We start from the raw sequence: 24656 nt of genomic DNA on the forward strand, positions 1-24656 counted from the left end.
TCTCTATTTGTGTGTATTACTTGTAAAATAGGAAAACGGTCTAGGGAAAAGAAACTCCTTTTTAAAATAAAGATTCGTCGCAAAATCATGGCATGCGCCCCCCCCCCCCCCTCTCGGAAAATTTGATAAAGTATCGCAAATATGTCTCGGAACCCCCCCCCCCCGGAAACACAATTATCCTTTGGACCACCACCCCCCCCCCCCTGGAAAAAAGTTTTAATGATGCATGGTAATTTTTTGCGTATGTTTATTGTTTCTTTAATATCTCTTTATAATTGCAATGGCGGTCAGATTTCTAAGCATTTTGAATAAAACTTTATAATTTCATTCAAATTTACGTTTATAATTTGATTTGATTGAAGTGCATATGCCGACTATTCATGACATTTTGTTCAGTGACTTCAGTTCAACAAGTGCGATGTTTGTGCTGCTGAAATAAACACGATTTCCGGTGTCAGTCAGAAAGACAGCGTGCTAAATTGATGAAACTTCTTAAAAATTGTAAACAAGTCACAGAGTACATCGGCTTCTGGGTAGGAAGAAAAAATATAAGAGGTTTTAAAAATACTAGACAAAACATATTCTGACGAATGTTACTTAGAAATATGTAGAAACACGGGATTGCTTTAGAAGTCATCTGTGGCATGAGTTCCGTCTTTTTATACATGACATTTTTGTGTTACAGAAGTAGATCTACCATCACACCCACTGTACAGAAATTCCTGGACTGGACCCACCTCAACTACACCGTAAATTCCAGGATCCACCACATCTTCGTCCTCTACGTTTGAAATTTTCATATTATTCATGATGTCGTATTCAACAACAGCCCCCCCCCCCCCCTCATCCCCCCTTCCCCCGCAAACACATAATAGATAAGTTTTCTTTGAGCATATACCGGTATATATCTAAAATATAGATGAGATTAAATAATAAAGAAAACTAAGTTAATGATACATACATTTAAAAGTAAGCATTACGATAGCTTTTAACTTTTGAATGATTCATTTTCTGTGGCCAAAACGTGGGACCAAAACGACTTGGGGTCGAAACTATAGGATGCCGAAACGACAAGCATCACTGTGACGTAAATCGAACAGACGATAGATCAGAGGCAGCAAAATGAAGGATATTTTTACCCATTTAGATCGATAATGGTTCCCCGTGTAAGAAATTAAAGTACAGGTGTGTTCAAATGCTGTGTATATCGTACAATGGGGTCTACCAGTGGAATTAATTATGCCAGCGAACACGGAACGGAAAGTCTCGATTTTTCTCCAAACCAACTTTGTACTTGTAAATGACTACCGGTAAGTTTTTATTTGTGTTTTACATAGATACAGTGGATGAGAGGAAGAAAAAGACAAACATGGTCATCAGGCTACATAATTCCTGTTACATTTGGGCCAGTGTTCTGGTATTAAAGTAAATTAAAGTGTACTGGTGTCAGATGAAATTTTTGTTAGAGGCCCCTAAAAACTTAAAAACTTAGGGGAGTTGTTTTATGTCAACAAACAACATGTACCGATACATGTATATCTCAGTGATTTCAAAGTGACCAATCATCAGACATCTGACATGAATCAATGTCGGCTTTCATTACTCACTGTTACTTATGTCAGTTTGAAAAAAAAGAAAGAAAATAATTTCCATTAAAGCGTAAAGTAATATGTGAATTATTGTAAGCTGATGGGCTGTATTGCCCAAGGTTGAATTTCTGAATAAATAAATATTTCCTTTAATTTAAAGCATTTACGTAGAACATTATACCACTATGTACATGTTATATTTAGGTTGAACTTGAGGACAACATCAATTTTTATAAATGTTTATGTAAAATTAATACATTCATGAATCAGTATTGACCGTTATTACTTATCTGAGTTTGAAAAAAATGGAAATTAATATGATATTGTCACTGAAATATTTATTTAGAATATACCAGTTTGTAATATTTTGTGGTCTCTTTACAGGTTCCTGGTGTAATGGGATGCAGTAAACTAATTGACCAAAGAAAGACTATATGTGGTATAGTAGTCATGTATTGTTACTATTACATGTATTATGTAGCTAAACTCTGTATTTCTAGGTCACCTGAGTCATTCAGGAGATTTATTGCTATCACAAGTTCGTTGTCGTGTGTCATTCATAGACATTATAGTATACATCTTTTAAATGGGTATGAGGGCAGTAGTCATTGTGTTAGTCCATGGGTAAGAACTGTTGCCCGAGAGCATAGGTCGAGGACATCAATGTCTTACCAAGGAACTGACACTATAACTATTGCCCTCATTCCCATCATTTTGAATGATGACTGGTTTGTTAAACAAGGAAAAACATCCTTGTGGTAATGTCAGGGCTGGGATATTGTCTAATTATCTGCCCCTCGGGACTTTCAAATAACCAGGGTAGGGGGGATAGCCAATTATGTGTCATAAGCCAGTTATTGATATCAATGTATAGTATATGTCGTTTTGAAAGTTCCCATTATACATATACATGTATTTGATAATTAGGTGTGAATTGTGTGTTGATAAAGTTATAGTCTGTTCTCTACCTGGGGTAAAGAAAAACTGCATTTACATGTATTTTGATATGTTTTACAGTGCTACCGTTGTGGCGAGCGCAGCAAGAATTACACATACCTTGCATCATTGTCAAGATAGTGATATTTAGGTATCAACGGACGTCAACGAATTTGATTGCGAGAGAGAGAGAGAGAGAGGGGGGGTCTCTGTTTGTAGGTGTGTAATTTCCCACTTTCAAATTTAATGGTTTGACTATATGCAGTATCTGCATCAATTTTTTTTTAACTGTTCATTTTTTCCCTTTATTCTTTTTTATTTAGTTCAAAATGTCTTGCATGCATGCACAGTTAGCTTAAACTGATTGGGTCGATATGACAGTAAAATATGGCTCTTGCTAGTATATATTTATAGAAGCTCTATATAATAAAAACAAATCATATTTCAGTGAGGCTGGTATCGCAGTCTATACTGATAAAGTTTGTTCACGCATTATGTAAAGATGTTTGATCCACTGCTAAGAGTACATGTTTAATGGAGAAAGTCAGAGATAGTGAGACAAAGAGAGTCAGAGTACATGATGGTCAGGAAAGAGAATTGGAGAAAGGAAGAGAGAAAAAGAAAGTACATATTTTGGAGAGAGAGAGAGAGAGAGAGAGAGAGAGAGAGAGAGAGAGAGAGAGAGAGAGAGAGAGAGAGAGAGAGAAAAAGTACATGTTAAACAGTGAATGTTAGAGAGAGAGAAAGAGAAGGTCAGAGATAGAGAGACAAAGAGAGCAAGAGTACATATTGCTCAGGAAAGGGAATTAAAGAAAGAAAGAGAGAAAAAGAAAAAAACATTTTGGAGAGAGAGAGAGAGTACATGAATATTTGCAGTTTTTGAAATGGAATTTGGTATACATGTTTATCGTGAAAATATCTAGGTCAAGTTCAATATTGGGTACGATCAAGCCATTTTGGACAGAGTTATGGCCCTTGAACATAGAAAAATTCCCTTTTTTTGTAGTTTCTGTTCATTTTTATGGCTTACGGCCATCTAGTTGCCGGATAATCTTTACGGCAAAGAGTTGAGTTAGCTGAACATGCGAGACAAAAAATAGTTCTATTCGAATGTTTCAAAGTTAACTGTTTGTGGTTCATAATAAATATCTGTAAGCAAGATTATATTTTCCATAATTATGTTATTATCACTTATGTTATTGTAACCAATATGAATTGACTTTATTTAAATAAACTCGAAATCTAACGCGAATGAATATTAACTGCAGTGTTTTTGCATAGAGGTAAAGGCCCCTGCCATGCATCACACAGTGCCGCCATGCTTTCCGCTATGCATACTTACATGTATTATAAGCAAAAAATCTTTTCCCAATTATTTCAGATCCTAACAGTGATAAGTAAATGTAAAGTTGTCGTTATTTCGTTCAATCTTCATAAAAACGTTGGCACCCGCAGTCGATCGACATCGATCTCAGCAAGGGGGAAAGTGTTTAACGGTTAAAGGACTGAACTTATGATTGAGATATGTTGAAACTGGGATTATAAATCGGTAATAAATGCATAAATAGAGGGGCAATTACTACTTGTTTAATATAATGTGCCTTCTTCGACACCTCCGCCATTAACGTATGTTGGGGATTTTCCAAGATCTAAAAATAGCACAATGTTCCCTCGATGGAGTTACCTTGGTTGTGCTATGATTAAACTGTTTATTTGTTGTAAAAATACTGGAAACTTGAGACCAAATGTATTCAAATACGAAAAGAATATACAGTTAAGCTTGATTGCAAGTCATATACGGAAGCGATGTCACATTACTATAACATAGAGACATCGTATAGTATGCCTCTGAAAATAACTGTACACATGTCATGTGAAGAGAGACTGACTGCAAAGTTATAGTGCAGTACTGAATTTTTATTAAATTTGATGTCAAAACAAGTTTGCTGTAATTGCATAGTCCTGCCTTTTTCTTGCCCCCCCCCCCCCCTCCAAAGAGTTTATCTCTGTACAAAGGGAAAAAAATAAAATAGAAGGTGTTAGAACTGCCTTGTGAATCTATATTTCTTATAAAAGCTTGTGAAGGTCAGCCTCTTAAAAAAGTAGAAAAACCCCAGAAAATATGAATAAATATACATTTATGAAATACAAATAAAATGGAATAATACTTGTTGGTGTAGATTTCATGAGCATTCATTAATTATAGTACATAACATACACTACAGTACATTTCATCATTTGGTTATATTATTTTTACGCGCAATGATTTTGCGCTGGCTGTGGCCCTGTTACGTCGCACCGTGCACCAACTCTCGCGCAAGTTCATAGTGCATAGGAATACAAGGTATACTGATATTTGAGAGCATGTTGGTTTTAAGTGTTTTTGTGTCCTCTATAGTTGAATGAATTTACAGTTAATGTACTTCAGTCGTTGGATAGAGTCTGACATCATCATTATTATTTTATGCAGTCTATGATTTTCCTAAAAGCAATGGTGGTTTCAACCAATTGATAAAAGAGGCGTCTAGATTTCAATCCTGTCTGTTTCAGTCACTAAGGTTCGACCAATCAACAAATGGGACATGTTGATATGGGTCCTGTCAGTTTCTATAGATCTATGAATTACATGTAGCTAGTTACTTTCTATAGAGCTATAAATAAACTAAAGTTCCCGTAAGAAATAGAGGGAATCATACTCGATCCATGTAAATATAGTCATATCAAACCCGTAAGCAATTATGGCCCTTCAGGCCTTTGATTTTTGTGGATGTTTCCAAGGGAGGGGGGCATTAATTAAATTTAGCATACATGTTTATTATGATAATATCTAGGTCATGTTCGATATTGGGTACAAAAGAGCAATTTTAGACAGAGCAAGGCTCTTGGACATAGAACAATTCCAGTACTAGTTATTTGCAGTTCCCGCTCATTTTTTTCACAGAGAGTAAACCGTTGCCATAGTAATCAAGGCTTAAGATGGAAAAATAGCAAAACCTACCTACTTTGAAGCCATATTAGAAGGTTTTGCCCACTAATGTAAACTATCAAAGACATAAAACAGCCTTTGTCCTATTTTCAATTATTTAATTATATCAGAAAATTGATGGAGAAACCAATACTTTTAAAATGTTACCATTGAAACTGTAACAAAATTTTGAAATCAGTTTTTTGTGATTTTTCAATATGCTGAAATGGGAAACTGTTCAATTTTTACATCCATATCAATGTCCATGCTATATATACTTTCTTATGAAAATTGACATCCGTTGCTATGGCAATAAGGCAAAAAAAAAAGGATTGACCGGAAATCGGAGACTTCACTTTATTAACTCATCTTCACAATATTAGCTTGTCTTTAACATAGCATTTTAGATATGTGTATTGATTTTGCTCTGCATCAATCTCGTAAACTTATTAAAAAAGACAATAGGTTTTGAAACTTGAACATATATTAAGAAAATAACAGTATAATAGTTTGAGGTCTCTTTACAGGTTCCTTGTGTATCAATAAAGAGTGGACTGATGGAGCAAAGAAAGAGGTTATGTGGTATAGTATTCATGTAATATCACTATGTTTGTGTACCTATATAGTATTCATGTAATATCACTATGTTTGTGTAGCTATATTTTGTAATTTTAGGTCACCTGAGTCATTCAGGAGACCCATTGCTATCACAAGTTCGTTGTCGTGTGTCATTCATAGACATTATAGTATTCATCTTTTAAATGGGTATGAAGGCAGTAGTCATTGTGTTAGTCCTGGGGTAAGATCTGTTGCCCGAAGGCCTAGGTCGAGGACTGCATCAATTTCTTACCAAGGTACTGACAATATAACTATTGCCCTCATTTGATGATTGATCTGTAAACGAGAAAAACATATCCTGGTGGTAATGTAAGGGCCGGGATATTGTTTAATTATCTTCTTGGGAGAGATTCAAACAATCAGCCAGGGTAAGGGGGATAGCCGATAATATAGCATAGGCCAGTAGTTAATATTATAAATAACCTCATATATAATTTGGAAAGTTCCCATTTTACATATATTACAAAAGTAAAAGCAGCAAGTGTACAAGAGTTTAGCTGAGAGAGAGAGAGAGAGAGAGAGAGAGAGAGAGAGAGAGAGAGAGAGAGAGAGAGAGAGAGAGAGAGAGAGAGAGAGAGAGAGAGAGAGAGAAAGAGAGTTCATATTAGTTAGACAAACAGTTAAAGTCTGTTCTCTACCTGGGGTAAAGAAAAAACTGCATTTTGCATGTAGTTTATACACTATCCATCGGAATGAGAGCTCAGTTTAGATAGTGTCACATTTCACAAAAAAGTTACAATAGGATCAGACAAAATGCAAATTTTGGGTAAGCCTATATACTTCTCTAAAACAGACCTAAAACTAAGTCATTGTTATGTTGGAGAAAGGAACAAAGAGTACATGTTTAGCAGAAAAAGTCAGAGAGAGACAGAGAGAGATAGAGAGAGAGGGAGTGAGAGAGATTAATGAAGAATGTCAGAAAAAGTGAGACAAAGAGAAAAAGTACATGTTGATCAGAAAACTGAAAGAGAAAGATAGAAAGAGAAACAAACAGAAAGTACATATTATGGAGAGAGAGATAGAGAGAGAGAGAGAGGGGTATGTACATACGTCTCATTGAGAGGGAAATAATACCCCAAAGGCGGGGAATACATGTTGGAAAGACTGGAATAAAGAGCACTTCTATTTCCTTAACAGAGAATGTCTGAAAATAGTAAACATTTGAGAGAGAGAGAGAGAGAGAGAGAGAGAGAGAGAGAGATAATGTATAATGAAGAATAACAGAGATAGAGAGAGCAAGAGTACATGTTCGCTAGAAAAGTGAATGAAAGAGAGAGGGAGAAAGTACATATTTTGGAGAGAAAGTCAGAGAGTGGGAGAAAAAGAGCAAGAGTACATGTTAAACAAATGATAGAGAGAGAGAGAGAGATAGAGAGAGAGATAGAGAGAGAGAGAGGGTGAACATACATCTGTATGATAGAGAAATAGACACAGAAAGCTGGCATATATGTGGGTTGGACTGGGAGAAAGAGATGTGTATTTCCTTGAGAATGTCTGAAAATACTAAATATCTAAGAGAGAGAGAGAGAGAGAGAGAGAGAGAGAGAGAAAGAGAGATAGCTTAATGAAGAATGTCAGAGATGGTGAGACAAAGAGAGCAATATACATGTTGTTCAGGAAAGGGAATTAGAGAAAAAAGAGAGAAAGAGAAAGTACATATTTTGGAGAGAGAGATAGTAGTAGAGTGAGAGAAAGATCAAGAGTACATGTTAAACAGTGACTGTTATAGAGAGAGAGAGAGAGAGAGAGAGAGAGAGAGAGAGAGATTGTTTAATGAAGAATGTCAGAGATAGTGAGACAAAGAGAGCAAGAGTACGTGTTTCTCAGGAACCTTGGAGAAATAGAGACAGAAAGAGAGAAAAAGAAAGTACATATTTTGTAAGAGAGAGAGAGAGTTTAAAAGTGAATGTTAGAGAGAGAGAGAGAGAGAGAGAGAGAGGGGTACATTTTTAAAAAGTGAGAGTACATGTTTCTCAGGAAATTGAATGAGAGAGATAGAGAAAGAAAGTACATATTTTGTAGAGAGAGAGAAAGAGAAAGTTAAAAAGTGAATGTTAGAGAGAGAGAGAGAGAGAGAGAGAGAGAGTACATTTTTAAAAAGTGAGAGTACATGTTTCTCAGGAAATTGAATGAGAGAGATAGAAAAAGAAAGTACATATTTTGGAGAGAGAGAGAGAGAGAGGGAGAGAGAGTTAGTGAGCGCATTCTTAGCAGTGAATGTATGATACAGATAGAGCAAAAAGAAAGAGGGAGAAAGTCACCAGTGTTTAGCAGAAAATGTCAAAAAGAAGTTTTTAACAAAAAAATTATCTACTGGTCGAGTGTTTTTATTATCTGATGATAATAGACTATAATTTATCTATGAATGAAAATATATTATTATTTTAAAATAAGGTCTTGTTTAAATTGATATATTCCCTACACACAAAATGATATTATATAATGATATTGTATAAATTTATTATATCATGAAATAGTTTTGAAAGAATGTGGTTGACATAATTCTAAAACACTTTATTCTTATTTAACAGGTTGTGAATCAAGAATATAGACATGGCCACAGCAAACTCCCTATATAGTACACATAAGTGTTCTAAGTGTCCGGGGGACACAGCGTACCATTGTGTATCGTGTCCGTGTGATCTGTGTCCCCAGTGTAAAGAGAACCATGTAAAAGATCTCCAAACAATAGACCATGATGTTGTGTCACATCGTGATAAAATCAACTACATCCCAACACAAGAGATCTGTGTGAGACATCCTAGCCATGTTTATATAAAGTACTGTGAACCTTGTGAACTCCCCGTCTGTTTCCACTGCAGAAAACATAGAACTCATAGACTACTAGATGTTGAAATAGCCTATAAAACAAAGCAACAACAACACAGAGGAACCATTCACACCATCAGAAGTGAGGCTCTCTTTTACAGACCTGTTCTCCTGCCACGAATCAAAACTGATTTCAAAACCTGTCACACAGAATTCTCCCTCTATCAATCAGAGATGTTAACAAAGGCCCAGACACTGAAGCATCTCATTAACAAAGTGAGAAAAGATTTCATGTGTAATGTGTTTTGTGACTTTGATTTCAAACACAGATGTTTAAAACAGATGATAGAAATGAGCAGACATATTGTCAGCCTTCAGGAATATGAACTCAGATATGTACAGCCAGCATTCACATTCAGTGCACTACAATTCCTCTCATTCATAAAGACAGCCCTCCCCCAGATACATCTTACACTCCACACCAGCCAGCTCTCCATGACTGAGTCACTCAACAAGGAGGATGTGATGGAGTCACTGAGTGCAATCCAAATCACAGAGAGAGGAAACCGACGCGTAGGAAACCAGTGTCTGCTGAAACTGACGTCTGGTGCTGAGTTCCATCACTCTCTCACACTGACAGGTGTTGGTTGTTGTGATCACATTTCCTGTGTGACATCAGACCGGGTCTGGGTCAGTGATGATGGAGACAATCTCATGTTGACAAACACAACAGGTGTCCCTCTACATCGTGTGGAGGATTCATGTCGTGGTTTATTTGATGGTAAAGGATCACACACAGTGAACAGTGAGAGTGAACTGATTTATATAGATAGGAAATATAACATCAGCAAACTGTCAAAGGATATGAAAACAACCACCACATTTATAGAGAGAACAGTCTCTACATGGAGACCACGGTGTGTGTACTGGTCCCCGTCCACTGGGGATCTACTGGTCATGATGTATAACGATGATACATGGACAGGCAAGGTAACCCGGTACAACCAGAGTGGACAACTCACACAAACCATACAGCACAACATCAAAGGACGGGGACTGTATGGTAAACTTAGCTATATAACGGAGAACAACAATGGGGATGTCGTGGTGTCTGACCATAAGTCTGCTGTAGTGGTGACAGAGCGTGGAGGAAGACATCGTTTCTCCTACACAGGACATCCATCAGGATCAGGACTAGAGCCACGTGGCATCTGTACTGACCCGCTGTCACACATCCTGGTGTGTGATGGTACAACCGACACAGTACAGATGATAGACAGGGACGGTCAGTTCCTGTCACATCTACTGATAAGACCATCAGGGATATTCTCACCATGGAGCCTGAGTTATGATGTCAACACTCACCGTCTCTGGGTCGGATCAGAGGACAACAACACGGTGGTTATATACAGGTATATCACCAGACAGGACGCTCTGACAGGTAAGTCTGAGTCATTATCATTGTAAATTATATAATATGTAGTTACAAGTCAGACATATATAGGATGTGATCTTTATTATTTGTCAATATAATGTAAGTACATATTTATTTATAAACAAACAACATCACATACTGAGATGTAAATACATTACGTGTCTGTTGAATAATTGATTCATCAGATATATGTATATATTTTTTAAGTAATGAATGAATGAACTGATTAATAAGAAAGATGTATATATGTTTATTATTAATTGATTATGATAATTGATACATTACAACAGACAAACATTGCTGTAACAATCATTATACAAGATGTGATGTTTGTAATCAATCTGTTCCATCTTACTGTTTGTGTCTGATGTTTGTAGATCTGAATCCAGCCACTGCTGATGTGATGGAGTCACTGAGTGAAATCCCAACCACAGGGACAGAAAAACCACAGCAAGGAAACCAGTGTCTGCTGAAACTGATGTCTCCCCCCGAGTTACTTCACTCTCTCACAGTGACAGATGTTGATGGTTGTTGTCACATTTCCTGTGTGCCATCAGACCGGGTCTGGGTCAGTGGTGATAGAAACAAACTCATGTTGACAGACACAACAGGTGTCCCTCTACATCGTGTGGAGGATTCATGTAGTGATTTATATGCATATAGAGGATTACACACAGTGAACAGTGAGAGTGAACTGATTTATATAGATAGGAATTATAACATCAACAAACTGTCAAAGGATATGAAAACAACCACCACATTTATAGAGAGAACAGACTCTACATGGAGACCATGGTGTGTGTACTGGTCCCCGTCCACTGGGAATCTACTGGTCGGGATGTATAACTATTGGACAAAGACAGGCAAGGTAACCCGGTACAACCAGAGAGGACAACTCACACAAACCATACAGAGCGACAGCACAGGGCGGGGACTGTATAGAAAACCTAACTATATAACAGAGAACAACAATGGGGATGTCGTGGTGTCTGACTGGTACAGTGCTGTAGTGGTGACAGAGCGTGGAGGAAGACATCGTTTCTCCTACACAGGACATCCATCAGGATCAAAACGAAAGCTATGGGGAATCTGTACTGACCCGCTGTCACACATCTTGGTGTGTGATGATAGAACCAAAACAGTACAGATGTTAGACAGGGACGGTCAGTTCCTGTCACATCTACTGATAAGACCATCGGAGATATTCTCACCACGGAGCCTGAGTTATGATGTCAACACTCACCGTCTCTGGGTCGGATCAGTATCATGGTTCAACAACACGGTGGTTATATACAGGTATATCACCAGACAGGACGCTCTGACAGGTAAGTCTGACTCATTATCATTCACATTAATTAGATATAGATAACTAAGACACACAGTCCGTGTTAATTATCAGTCAATAAGATACATGTAAGACATGTTTATCTGTGTGATTGTTTGTCAATATAAACAGCTCATTGTTACAGGGTTAGCTGTATCTATTTCATTAATTAGATGTACAGTCACATGTCATTGTATTTAGTTAATTAGAATAAATGGTCATTGTAATTAATATGATGAGGCATGTATTTGTAATTTGTTATTTTATTACAAGTTGATTAAATTGATTTTAATAATTAGATAAATATTAAAGCATGTGTCCATGTAATCAATTTAATTTGTAGCTGTAGCTCTATCATTACATACCATGTATGATATTAATTAACAGCTAATTAATGCCTTGTTGTAGATGAACACAGACCCCGTCCTGATGGGGACGCCATGTCCAGCTCAACACCAGCCGTAGAATGGAGATAGCTGGGATATTGACAGGTTGTAAATGTTTCTGTACAAATCTAGTCTGCTCTCCAAACCACACATGTTGTTTGTCACTTTGTTCAACATCTGCAGCTGAAATTGAGCTGTGTATAATTCACATGGACTGTAATACTGACTCCTGTTTATTTCACACTTTGTGATCATCCAAACATGGCTGTCTGTTGCTGAGTGTGGAATGTTATACAAATTTTACTCTGCTTAGAATGAATTATCATCAACATAAAATAAATATTTATATGAAGTCTATAAAAACTGGATGTAAAAAAATATGAATGATTAAAATTTGTAATAGATCTTTATCAATTTGAACATTTATGGTTATCATACCCCCGCTCTGAAGGAGAGGGGGGTTACCATATACTGTTTTACCCTTGTGTGTCTGTCTGTCTGTCCGCCCTTTTGTACATCCGTCTGTCTGTCTGTAAGAAAAATTCTGTCGCATTTTTCTCAACAACTGATCGTTGCCGGTGCATACAATTTCAATACACTCTTTGTTTAGGCATGCTATACGTTGGAATATATGTTTGTACCTGTTAAATGACAACTTTTGTTTTTTTTTTGCCTAAATTTTCAAACGAATTTTCGTAAAGAATTTTTCAGCAACTATTGATCGCATATGCTTGAAATGTTAATACATTCTTTGTCTAGGCATACCACACGCTCGGATCTATTTTTCTACCAATTGGACGTCAACTTCCTGTTTAAGTCGACTTTGCTTATTTTGTATATTTACATCAGAGTGGGGGTATTACTAGTGAGCATTGGCTCACAGATATCTGAGTAATATCATGTTGGTGTTGATCACTAACTACATCATTCATTAGTTTATTCTGTTTCCTGTAGATGGGCCAATTTTACCTGACCTTGGGGGGAGAAAATAGAACACCTTCCTTGAAATCCTTACAGAGGAAGACAGAAAACAGACATTGGATACGTAGACCACTTACTGCAATATGACGTCATTATCTTCAAGTACGCACTGACCAGAGTCACTCATGTCACCTATTACAATTGGTCTTTATCTGTCATCGTGTGGTGTGTGTCATACATCTTTCCTTTACAATTTTACATGTTGAACTTCTTCTTGAAAACTACACGGCCAATTGTTACCATATTTGATGTGAAACATTACTACAATAAGAAGAATTTAGATTTAATATAACTTGATTATTTGTGGAGTGACCGATACCTGGACTTGTTTTAAATAACGCGCCATTAGTTTAACCTGTGTTCTGTGTACATGAACTATACAGTAATTATACCCCCGCAAACGAAGTTTAGGGGGGTATATTGGTTTCACCCTGTCCGTCTGTCCGTCTGTCTGTCCGTCCGTCTGTCCGTCTGTCCGTCTGTCTGTAGACGCAACTTTGTCCCCCCTATAGAATTTTTTATTACTGCATGGAACAGTTTGAAAATTTGTACATATGTTAAACACCATCTGAAGATGTGCACCTGCAATTTTTTTTAAGATCAGACAAGATTTAATGATTTTATGACAGTTTTCATTTTCCTTATTCTATATATTGTACACTAATGTTGAAAAGTAAGGGAGGTAATCCTTACAGATTTTATTAATTAATTAATAGAAAACACTCTAAAATATATTTATATAAATACATCCAGATGGAGTTTTTTGTCTTTATGTCTTAATTAATAAAAAAAAATTTATTTTTTATAAGTATTCTATCAACTGACAATGCAAAGTTTTTGTTTGTCAATGATAAATTCTTAGGAGCTAATGAGAACATCAAAGACAAGTGTGGCTGAATTCATTTGTCCCAAGGGAGCCATTATCTGAGCCATGGTTCAGATGGAGCATGTGTTTAGGGGAAATTGATAATCTGTAAAATGGGTGATGGTTTTGGGGCTACATGTATTTTAAAACTGTTTCATGTAAACCAAAAGGTCTATCATTATAAGGAAATAAATAATATAATTATTAATAAAGAAGTTAAACTATTTTTAGAGGTTGTTTAAATTTATTTGTCAAGTAATTTGATGAAGTGACCCTATTGGGCATTATTTTAAATGAAATTCAAAATTACTGATATGATTGAAGTGTTTTGGCAATTTTAAAATTGTTTGTAATATTAAATTTTCTTTTTTACATATTTTTACATAGTATGGTAATTATGGTAATGTTTTGGGAGTTTATTAAATTTAACAAGCTCATCAAAGAAAATCATAGTCCTATGGGATCAATTTTCTGATTTGGAGTTCAATTGTGCCCTAGGAGAAAGTGAGGAAAATTTGAAACAACTAATTGCATCTGTCAAGACTCTTATTAGAAAGATATTGAAAGTTTTATCAACAGAAGAGCATTGCTTGACTACCGGTATTTCTATTCACTGCAAAGGGAGGGGTTATTGTCATTTTGTTGGTTTTTCTTTAAATCAAATAAATTAAAAAAATATATCATCAAATACATACATTTGTAAATGTATTACTGTTATAGATATGTATTTACAGTGAAATTCTGACAATTTTGATTTTAATTTTTCTTTGTTAACTATTTTTTTTTTTTTTTACATTTCTAGAATTTTTTTTTTGTATGTGTTCCAAACCTTAATTATTATTCAATTCAATTATTTGTCCCATTTGAAATTAGCCTAGCGGGGGTATTAGTCCCATTAGGACAGTTCTAGTTATTTATTATTCTGTCTTATCATTTTATGTCACAGTATGTTTTCTGTTTAAAATAGTAATTTGTCATTTTACATTGATATCAATTTTTTGAACCGAGTTTTCTAAGGAGAAATCCAGCTATTGAAATGGTGAAAGGGGCACGCCGGCGGGCAGCTGCGAGAAGGGTACCCCTATTGTACTGCAAATCAATTGTACATATATAAGAGATGTGCATATAACTTGGATTTGTTGTTGTTGTAAATTTATATAAAAAAAATACCAGCTGTCGAACTTGGTCAATTTTACGCAGAATATTGCATATATAGGGTGCCCCCATTGTACGGATAACTCTTCATACAGTTTTTAAGATAGGTAGTTGTTGTCTTGTAGATCAATTGTACATATATCAGAGATGTGCATGTAGCTTGGATTTATATTTTGATTATTTATGTGTACATAAACTCTACAGTAATTAGTGTTTATACTCCCTTACATGGCTTATCAATTATATCTTAGTAGGAGTGTAGTAAATTCTCATCTGACAGTATGTATTTAATTCTTTTGAATGCTTTTATAATACCCAGTAATTTAGTGATGGGAAAAAGATGTTACTTAAAATTGGGGCTTATATCTGAGGATTTTTTATTTTTCCTATTTGCAAAGAATAAATTTTGTTTATTGATTAAACATCATATTCAAAGGGGAGTAACTCAAATTTGAGTTCTTCAATTACAAACGAATAAAGAGTTATTCCCCTTTTTGTAATATTTTTTAGATAAAGTTTCATCTTAAAACTGGTTATTGACCCCTGACGTGTTTTTCTCTGAAAGTTAATTGAATATCAGTAAATATAATTATAAGATTTTAAAAAATGCCCTTAATGAGAATATTATTGGTGGATTTAGCACATTTCTTTATATTGATCATGTAAATAGAAAACTCATGTTTATGTAAATAGTTTTTGAACAATGTTGTAACTAAGTTAAAGTGTACTGCTTTTTTTTCTTCAAATTTTTTTTTCTGTCTATTTACGTTAACCATGGATTACATAATAATTATATACACATGGTTTTTGGTGAATTGTAGCAAGCTGTAGATAAAACTAAATAAATGTGATATTTTTTCATAGTTTCGTTTTTTTCTTATTAAGACAGTACTGTAATATTTGGTACAAAAGAAGAATATGATACAGTAAATTTATGTACAAGAACAAGACAATTATTCATTAGGGCGAGGCAAATAACTGACAAACCAATCTCCTTTTGTATTCACTATAGTTAGATTTTAATAGACACTATTATATAAATACTGTAGAATCATTAGATTTCGTGGTGGCTCAATTTTCGTGGATTTCGTGGGTACCTCTCATCCACGAATTAACATCCTCCACGAATAATTTATTAGGGTTATAAAGTCATATTTCGTTTTGTAGGTATAAGAAAATACACGAAATTACGTCCCCATGAACATATAAAATTTCAGGAATCCACGAAAATTGGCCCCCACGAAAATTGATGATTCCACAGTAGTGCCTGTTTCTGAATGTCTTTTTTAAAATTTTTAAGAAAATTTTACTGCTTTTATATAGGAATAACGTGAATTCTACAGCGAACCGTACGCGCATAATTTTCGCGCATGTAACATTTTTTAATGTTACCCGTTGCCAAGTGCGTTGCTAACGCTGAGGGTAATAGTAAATATTATTAACTGCGTCTTAACCAATCAGATTTCAGTATTTAACATGAAAGTATAACAATCCGTTCTATTACCCTCAGCGTTAGCAAGACACTTAGCAACGGGTAACACAACGAATTGTTACATGCGCGTAAATCATGCGCGTACGGTTCGCCGTAGAATTCGTCATTTCTATATGAAAGTAGTAAAAAATTCTCTTAAATTAAGACATTCAGTATATTACAATAAATAGTGCCTGGGTCGGTTGACAATGGTTTCCTCGGGGTGTCAATTTCAACTGTTACCCTCCCAAACAGGCACTATTCATATAGTGTTACCCTTTGTCAGGTCCGTCGCTAACGCTGAGGGTAATAGAACGGATTATCAACTGCGTCTTGACCAATCAGATTCAAGTATTTAACATGAAAGTATAATATCAATATATAAATAGTGCCTGTTTGGGAGGGTAACAGTTGAAATTGACACCCCGAGGAAACCATTGTCTAAACCAATCAGATTTCAGTATTTAGCATGAAAGTATAATATCAACACATAATGTTACACGTATTGAGTAACTTTGACGTTTAAACTGTTACCCGCATTATACAATTTAACCGCATATATCGCCAGACGCGCACTTCATACCTTTACACACTTTACGCATACACTTCTACGCGCAAGCACGTCAGTTGACAATGGTTTTCATGGGGTTTAAATTTCAACTGTGTTACCCTTCAGGCAATATTTATATAACATATAATGTTACAGGGAATGAAGAACTTTAACGTTTAAACTGTTACCTCACACTATGCAATTTAACCGAATATAACGTTACACATAATAATGCACTTAAATTGCACACCGTCAGACGCCAATGGTGTACTTTGACGCATATACCTTTATATATTATCGCACACTTTAGCACATATAATGTTAAAGTCACACACTATCACACATTTTAAAACAAATTATGTTACACGCAATCACATACTTTAATGCATCTACCGTTAGTTGCAATCACACTCTTAAACACATATACCGTCACACGCAATCAAACACTTTAACAATTATATTTTCCCAGTTATCAGGTACTTGAATATATATACCGTTTTTAGCAATCACGCTCCATTTAAACGCAGATTCTGTTACACAAAATCACGCACATTATCACATATACCGTTACACGCAATCACACGCTTTAACATATATTCTGTTACACGCAAACACACGCTTTAACACATGTACCGTTACACGCAATCAAGCGTTTTAACACATATACCGTTACATTCAATTAAACACTTTAACACATATTCTGTTACATTCAATTACATACTTAAACACATATACCGTTACACGCAATCACACGCTTTAACACATATACGGTTACACGCAAACACACACTTTAACACATATAGTGTTTCATGCAATCACACGATTTAACACACACACAGTGTAACATTCAATGACACACTATATCGCTTTAACACATATACCGTTACAAGCAATCACGTGCTTTAAGACATATACCTTACTCACAAGCACACACTTTAACAATATATGTTTAATGTTACATTCAAATATACACTATATCGCATCTTCCGTTACACGCAATCACGCACTTCAACACATATACCGTTACACACAATCACGCGCTTTAACAAATATACCATTTCACGCAATCACGCGCTTTAACATTTACCGTTACACGCAATCACACAATTTAACAGGAATAATGTCACACAAAATCACACGCTTCAACACATATACATTGTTCCGTTACATTCAATATCACAATATTATAATCAAAGATCTCAACATTTTATTGGAAATTTGTTTATACTGTTTGTATTTATATATTCTTGAACAATCTTTATCGAGAAGCAACTCAAGGTTTTTTTTTTCCTCATTTGCCTAACTTTGTAAATTGAGGGGGTTGTCAAATATAATTAAAGAGGCATGGTCACTATTTTGGTCCAATTTTATTTTCATGTTTTTATTATTCACCATGCTTTAGAAATGCAATTCTAATGATCTAATTAAATTTGAGAGTCATTTGTAGAGATATAAGCAAGATACAGGGCCCTCAATTCTTTGTCATGTAAACAATGCTCGTGCCCTGTTTTTGTTTACCTAGGGTCAATTTACCGGTAAAAAAAAAAGTCCAGCTTATTTGTCTGTCTTTTTATTTATTTTAAGCATAGAATAACAGTTCCTAATGTTTAACACATTAAGTTTAAAACTGAAATTTTTACTTCAATGTTCAAAATGTAAACAAACGTTTTGTTTACATAGCGAAGAATTTCAAGCTCTGTAACTCGCTCACATTGTATAACTCAACAAATGACACTCAAATATTGGTTGCCTATTTAAAATGACTTTCTAAAGCATTGTAAATAATGAACTCGGAAAAAAAATGACCAAAATCGTGACCATGCCCCTTTAAAGAAATGGCCACAGTGACTAAAGCAGACGTCATTTGAGAAACCAGCTATTTTAACGGAGCTGTATGAATACTCCTTTACCATCGCTAATGTTAAGATGATCAACTTTACTCGCCGCCATCTTTTGTCTCGCGAAGTTTGTGAACTAATCCGGCAACTATGACATTTCAAGAATAAAAAAAATATAATTTACAAAAGATTTTGAAATTTAATGACATAACTTTATTTCATTAATCTTTTATCATAATACCATCAATATATTTTGATAAATAAAACAAAAATTTACGAGTTATTGGAGCTTCGCAGGACAGATAAGGCAACACATCGTTTTGATATGCTAATGAAGGGATAATGAGTTATGACGTCATAATATACGCCCCGCCTCTGTATTACCATATATAGAATATATACTGAAAACAGCAGTTTAAGCATAAAGTACGGCTGATTTAATACTTCATAAGCAAAATATAACTACGAATCACTCATGTGTGTTTTTATAAGTTTACAGCAATAAGAATATACGAAGAATTTCCATAACGCATCTGTCGTATGGGTGTGAATCTGCGTCCCAAAAGCGCTCGTCAGACGATGTAAACACGTGTAGCTGGTATTCCCGATGATGGCGATCTTTTGATGATTTATCAGGTATGTAGATTAGATATACAGTGTATTTGTAATATACCAGATAGCTCAATAACTATTTTATTGTGATTTTATACTGTTGATGCATTTCTGATCGACTTAATGTGTTGTTTTGTTCAAAACATGAGGAGAGACTGCATTGTTTACATTTAGGCCTATACAATGTACATTGTACATGTAGCTTTATTGCCAGTCGACTGTCCGTTAAATTGTTGATCATTTTCACCAATCGACACGAATCAGTTCATAGTACCTGTACTGACAATATTTAGCTTTACACAGCTGTTTGTTTTTATTTCAATTTGTAAGTAAACAATACAAAGACTGTGTGAAAACAGCTGATTTGATTTTCTGAAAATCAGTACAGTGCAGGCTAAAAGATGCTGATTTCATTTTCTGGAAATTGATGAACATGCAGCTGATCAATAACACATTTCTACTGTGTTCAAAGTTCTTCCATGACAGTTCATTTATATTGTTTACACATTCATCCAGTTGATATATTAAGATGTTTATGCACATTAATTCTTAATTATTACTAGTTTGTTTTTAGAACTCAGTATATTACTACGTCCATAACACTGTTTGAAATCTTGAAATCACCTGGGTTCATACTTATGATGCTGTACTATTGGTAATAAAAAAAACCAAATAATAATAAACAAATGACTGCATGTCTCCATCTGATTTTCTCTAAATGAGGAATCTACATTCATGGTCATATATGGTATTGTTTGTGTAGAATGTGCATATGTAACTTTCAAATAAAATTTGAAGTGTTGGTCATTTTACCCATCCATGCATAATATATTATGTATACCTTTCACAAAAATGTTCAAATTACTGTTGACATGTCCTTATATGCATGTAAATTAAATTGTATGACTTCTCATAATTATATTTTGTTATTTGCAGAGTAATTTGAAAAGTGTCACACTGATTTGAAAAAAAAAGGCTGGAAGAAAATGTAAGTAAATAACATACATGTATAAGTTCAATAATTTATCATTGAAATAATGACCAATCTGATTATTCTATGAGACAATTCAATTAGAAAAAGTATTTTCAAGTACGAATGGTTTCATTTAATGTTTTAAAATGATTGATATAAACCTATGTTATTTATAAATCTACAATTTTGAATATTGCTCATCAACAAATCAACAATACGTGGTATGTTTTAATTCCCACTGACTGCACCAGCATTATATAATATCAATCAATCAAATCAGTTGTGTGTGTGAGAGAGAGAGAGAGAGAGAGAGAGAGAGAGAGAGAGAGAGAGAGAGAGAGGTGTGCATTTTTAAGGTCAGGCCGGGTAAAATAAAGGGGTGCAATTAAACTAATATCATGCACATATCAGGGGTGAGGATGCGAATAATTTCAAATCGATCAAACTGAGGCGAACGTTTTTTTATTAGTTGGATTACGGATCCGCCGACCGAATTTTTTTGACTTTTAGAAAAAAAATAAATGCACTTTTCCAAATTTTTTTTTACTGACCGACATAAATTTAAAGAAATACAAAAAATAAAATAAAATGGCTGGTGAAAAATATCAATAAAAACCACATAAATTGGTTTCATTCACGAAAAAATTACCTTAACTTTTACACTTTCAGTTTTTTTCAGTTAATTTCAAGCCTCTCGATTCTCTTTAATTGGGGGCGATATTCGGCCCCATTACCAACGTGAAAAGGCATATTTTCCCCCAAAATTGAGTGTTTTCCCCAATTTGAGATCGCCCAAAATTAATAACGTAACTTAAAAGAAAACTATACTTATTCTAAATATATATTGTATATTCAGCAGTCATAAAGGCACTGTGAATATGTGCAACACTACCGCGTTGTAAACTGTTTCTTGTGATCGGTAACTTAGCCAGAATTTCCTTAGACAGAGATGGTGTAATTTTAAAAACGATGTTTATTAATTTACTTTTTTTCTGATATTACATTTAGTTGATAAGCTGTTAGTAGTTTATAATTCTGCAGTAAATGTTAAAATTATTATAATTTTTTTTGTCTAAACAGATCTAGATCCTCTACAAAACGGTAGTAAGTGGGTCAATGGGTTGGACTAATACCCCAAATACACAGAAGTACAGAGACTGATTTAATAAATATTGTCAATAGGCTAACACAATCAGGAAACATTTATCTGTAAAAGGTATAAATACAAATATAGATTAAATTTTACATTAATAAAAATAAGATTACTTTTTTTTTAAATTCTAAAAATTTTTTTTTTTATTATTTTCTATGCCATTTGACATATAGCAGGCTACTAAACACAAAAAACCTTTTGGGAAATGTTACATCTTCAGTCAGTAACAAACTTGAATCACACACTGTGAATACACTTTTTTCCTTCTCCTTATTATACACACATGTTCCCAGTTTTAAAAATAATTTAAAAAAAAAATAACTTTTAAAAAATCCTATCAATAAACCCTGGTTTTTGTTCAGGGGACTGTACATTAACCAAGGAAAAAAATTCCCAATTTCTATCAAAACGTTGCATTTTTCCCAATCCATTGGCCCCGGCCCCAGTACCAAAAATAGGTGTGAGAGGCCTGAATTTGTAAATCGTGTGTCAATAGAGGTGTGAGACCTGCGGTTCGGAATGCCCTAAAAGTGGCCCAAAGACACACTTAAGCATGTGTACATGGAATAGTAAATAAAAAATCAAACAAAACATAAGAATTATTTTATTTCTTTGAAGTTTGCCATGTTTTTTTTTCTTTTTTTTTTCGACCTACCGACCCAATTTTTTAAATAAAAAATCCGTAATCCAATTTAAAAAAAAATGTTCGCCTGAAAAGCTGTATTTGAATTTGTGCAAAATTAAATGCACATCTAAACATAATGAAATGTTTATTAAGATAAATAAATTCCATTGAATATCAAATTGTAGAAAATCCTCCATTTCAGTCTTTCAGCCATTTTGATAACAAGTTAAACTTACTGAAATATATGTAATTTTCATTTTAGCTGGTACCTGCTTTGTCTTGAGATTTACATAAATGATGTTCTTATTGGTGATCATTTACCCGCACCCTTATCCTGGTGTCATATACAAGATGAAATGATGGAAAGAAAAACCTGAACTTTAGAAACAGGAAGACTGTGTTTTTGAAGAGAGAAGAGGACCAGAACTAAGAAGTCATACAATAAACACATTGACATCATAAAAAGAAATTGCAATTTTGAGTTTGCATGCATATGTCAGGTTTAAATGTTGTCACAGATTTTTTTTTTCAGAAAGTCCCTTTTAATATCTTCTTGAATTAATAAAACAAATGAACCAAATATAATTGTTTATATATATATAATTTTGTTTGAGAAGTGGAAAGGGGATGGTATGTAAATGGGCGGGAGAGAGAGTCTCTCACATAGGAGAATTCAGACTTATTTAAATTCAATATATTGATGTGAACCAAAAATGGCTTTTGATCGCCTTGTTGTAGGATTTACACACTCTCTTTCCTTTCTCGGTAATGAGAAATGAGCGTTTAGAATTTATTTTGTGAATGAATAGATATGCTAACCCTCCCCCTCTCCTTAATCTTAATCATTCTGCATGTGTTGAATAAAAATAAAAGTCAATTTTAATGAGTGTTTAAATTACAAGTGAAACATGTGTAATACAAAGGTGAATACTGTTGATTGCTTATGGGGGATGGGAAAAGGCCTCATACATGGGCAGATCTACATGTATAGTCCCCGTGGCAAATTCTAATTTAATTCACAATTTACATAGTAAAACACCATGGTACCTGGCCCCTGGCAAACAGAATAAAGTTACCCCTTTGAACCCCCTCCCCAGAATAACAGACCCAAGCAGTGCTATAGAATATGCAGTCATTGGGCAAAGGCTGCACATAAATAATGAAAAAAATACTCCATATCTTATTTTTTAGTATATATTATGAGAACAATTTATAGTTAGTTTATTTATATCAGGGGCTTCATTTGTCTCTGTTGACATCTAATCCCTCAAATAATTGTGTACAATTAGCTCTTATATATTTTTCTCCCATTACTAACAAAATATTAAGAAACCAATAACTCCGCGAATGCGGTTAACCAAGAGAACTGATACACAACGGTTTTTTGTTTACATCCATGATACAACAGAGGAAATGCGGACGATTCATCGTAACCATCTTTTCTCTTTTGAAATAAATAAAACAGAAGCACTAGGTTTAAATAACCATTTACATAATGTACTGTTGAAACATATCCTAAAATTAATTCGGATTATGTGATAAAATGACATCGCGCCATAACCCCTTCACGGTAACTGCGGTACTGCTCTTTTGCAGGGCAAAATGACATAGTTTGGTGAAATATGACGTCGATTGTTTCATTTACGTCATTTAATTATCTACCTACTGAAATTTCGGCAAAGTATATCATTTTGCCCTGCAAGATAGCAGTACCGCAGTTATCGTGAAGGGTCTAAAAGAGTTATCGCTCAAAGAGTTACCTCCCCTTTTGGGATCACTTGTGCGTTTGAAATGTGTATTGATTTGAGAGGACTTCTAGATTGCGAAATTAAATGCAAAAGTTCAAGTGCAAGACGGCTATAGATATTATTAAACTTGGTATGATTTTCTTCCCTTTTACGAGTTCTTTATAAAAACTGATGCTCATTTGTTGAGAGATGAAGGTTTACTTTGTAATTGCAATGAAAATATACAAAAATGCACTATTTTAGGAACAAGTAGCCAGTTTTTAAAGAAATTTTCATAACTAGTAAACTTTACAACTGAATGAGCATTGATTTCTATGATGTATGGATAATTTTGAATATGTTGCCATATTACTTACTCTTAAATTTCTTTGCCTTGCCCTTGAACTTTTTGTCTCATTTTAGCATTGACGATTTTTGTCTAAAAGACGCCCACGTGACCCTAAAAAGTCACGTGATCGACAACTTTAGACATGGTCAAGTAAAGGAGATCCATATCTTTACAATAACATCCAAAATAGTTTAGAACTATTCATTATGCAGAAATGAATAGACAAAAGCAAAACGACTCCTTTTACTGCTGTTTAAAAGCAAAATGTTGCCTTAACTGTCCTGCGTTTACAGTCAATATCGGAAAGTGCGTTAAAGCGCGTGATTGCGGGAAAA

The 24656-nt window shown here is 34.5% G+C and overlaps 1 protein-coding gene and 1 long non-coding RNA gene across 14 annotated transcripts in view; both read left to right on the top strand.

The window, feature by feature from the left end:
• The first annotated feature begins 941 nt into the window (after positions 1-941).
• The window catches only part of LOC117687479 (uncharacterized), a 307604-nt gene continuing 283889 nt past the window's right edge, over positions 942-24656 (top strand). Inside the window, exons 1-8 of one of the 13 annotated variants that reach the window (XM_066075658.1) lie at positions 966-1185; positions 1338-1417; positions 1974-2028; positions 6018-6072; positions 8640-10318; positions 10690-11637; positions 12045-12127; positions 12977-15886. In XM_066075658.1, the coding sequence (XP_065931730.1) occupies positions 8662-10318; positions 10690-11637; positions 12045-12112 (2673 nt within the window). In that variant the 5' untranslated portion in view covers positions 966-1185; positions 1338-1417; positions 1974-2028; positions 6018-6072; positions 8640-8661 and the 3' untranslated portion in view covers positions 12113-12127; positions 12977-15886. The other 12 variants (XM_066075672.1, XM_066075655.1, XM_066075663.1 and 9 more) reach the window with 12 other exon arrangements.
• On the top strand, positions 19360-23416 carry LOC136272825 (uncharacterized). The gene is made up of 3 exons (XR_010710847.1): positions 19360-19518; positions 20431-20482; positions 22508-23416. It is a non-coding gene; the product is annotated as an uncharacterized lncRNA (long non-coding RNA).

The sequence above is a fragment of the Magallana gigas genome, chromosome 1 (genome assembly GCF_963853765.1).
Source record: "Magallana gigas chromosome 1, xbMagGiga1.1, whole genome shotgun sequence".
NCBI classification, from domain to species: Eukaryota; Metazoa; Mollusca; class Bivalvia; order Ostreida; family Ostreidae; genus Magallana; species Magallana gigas.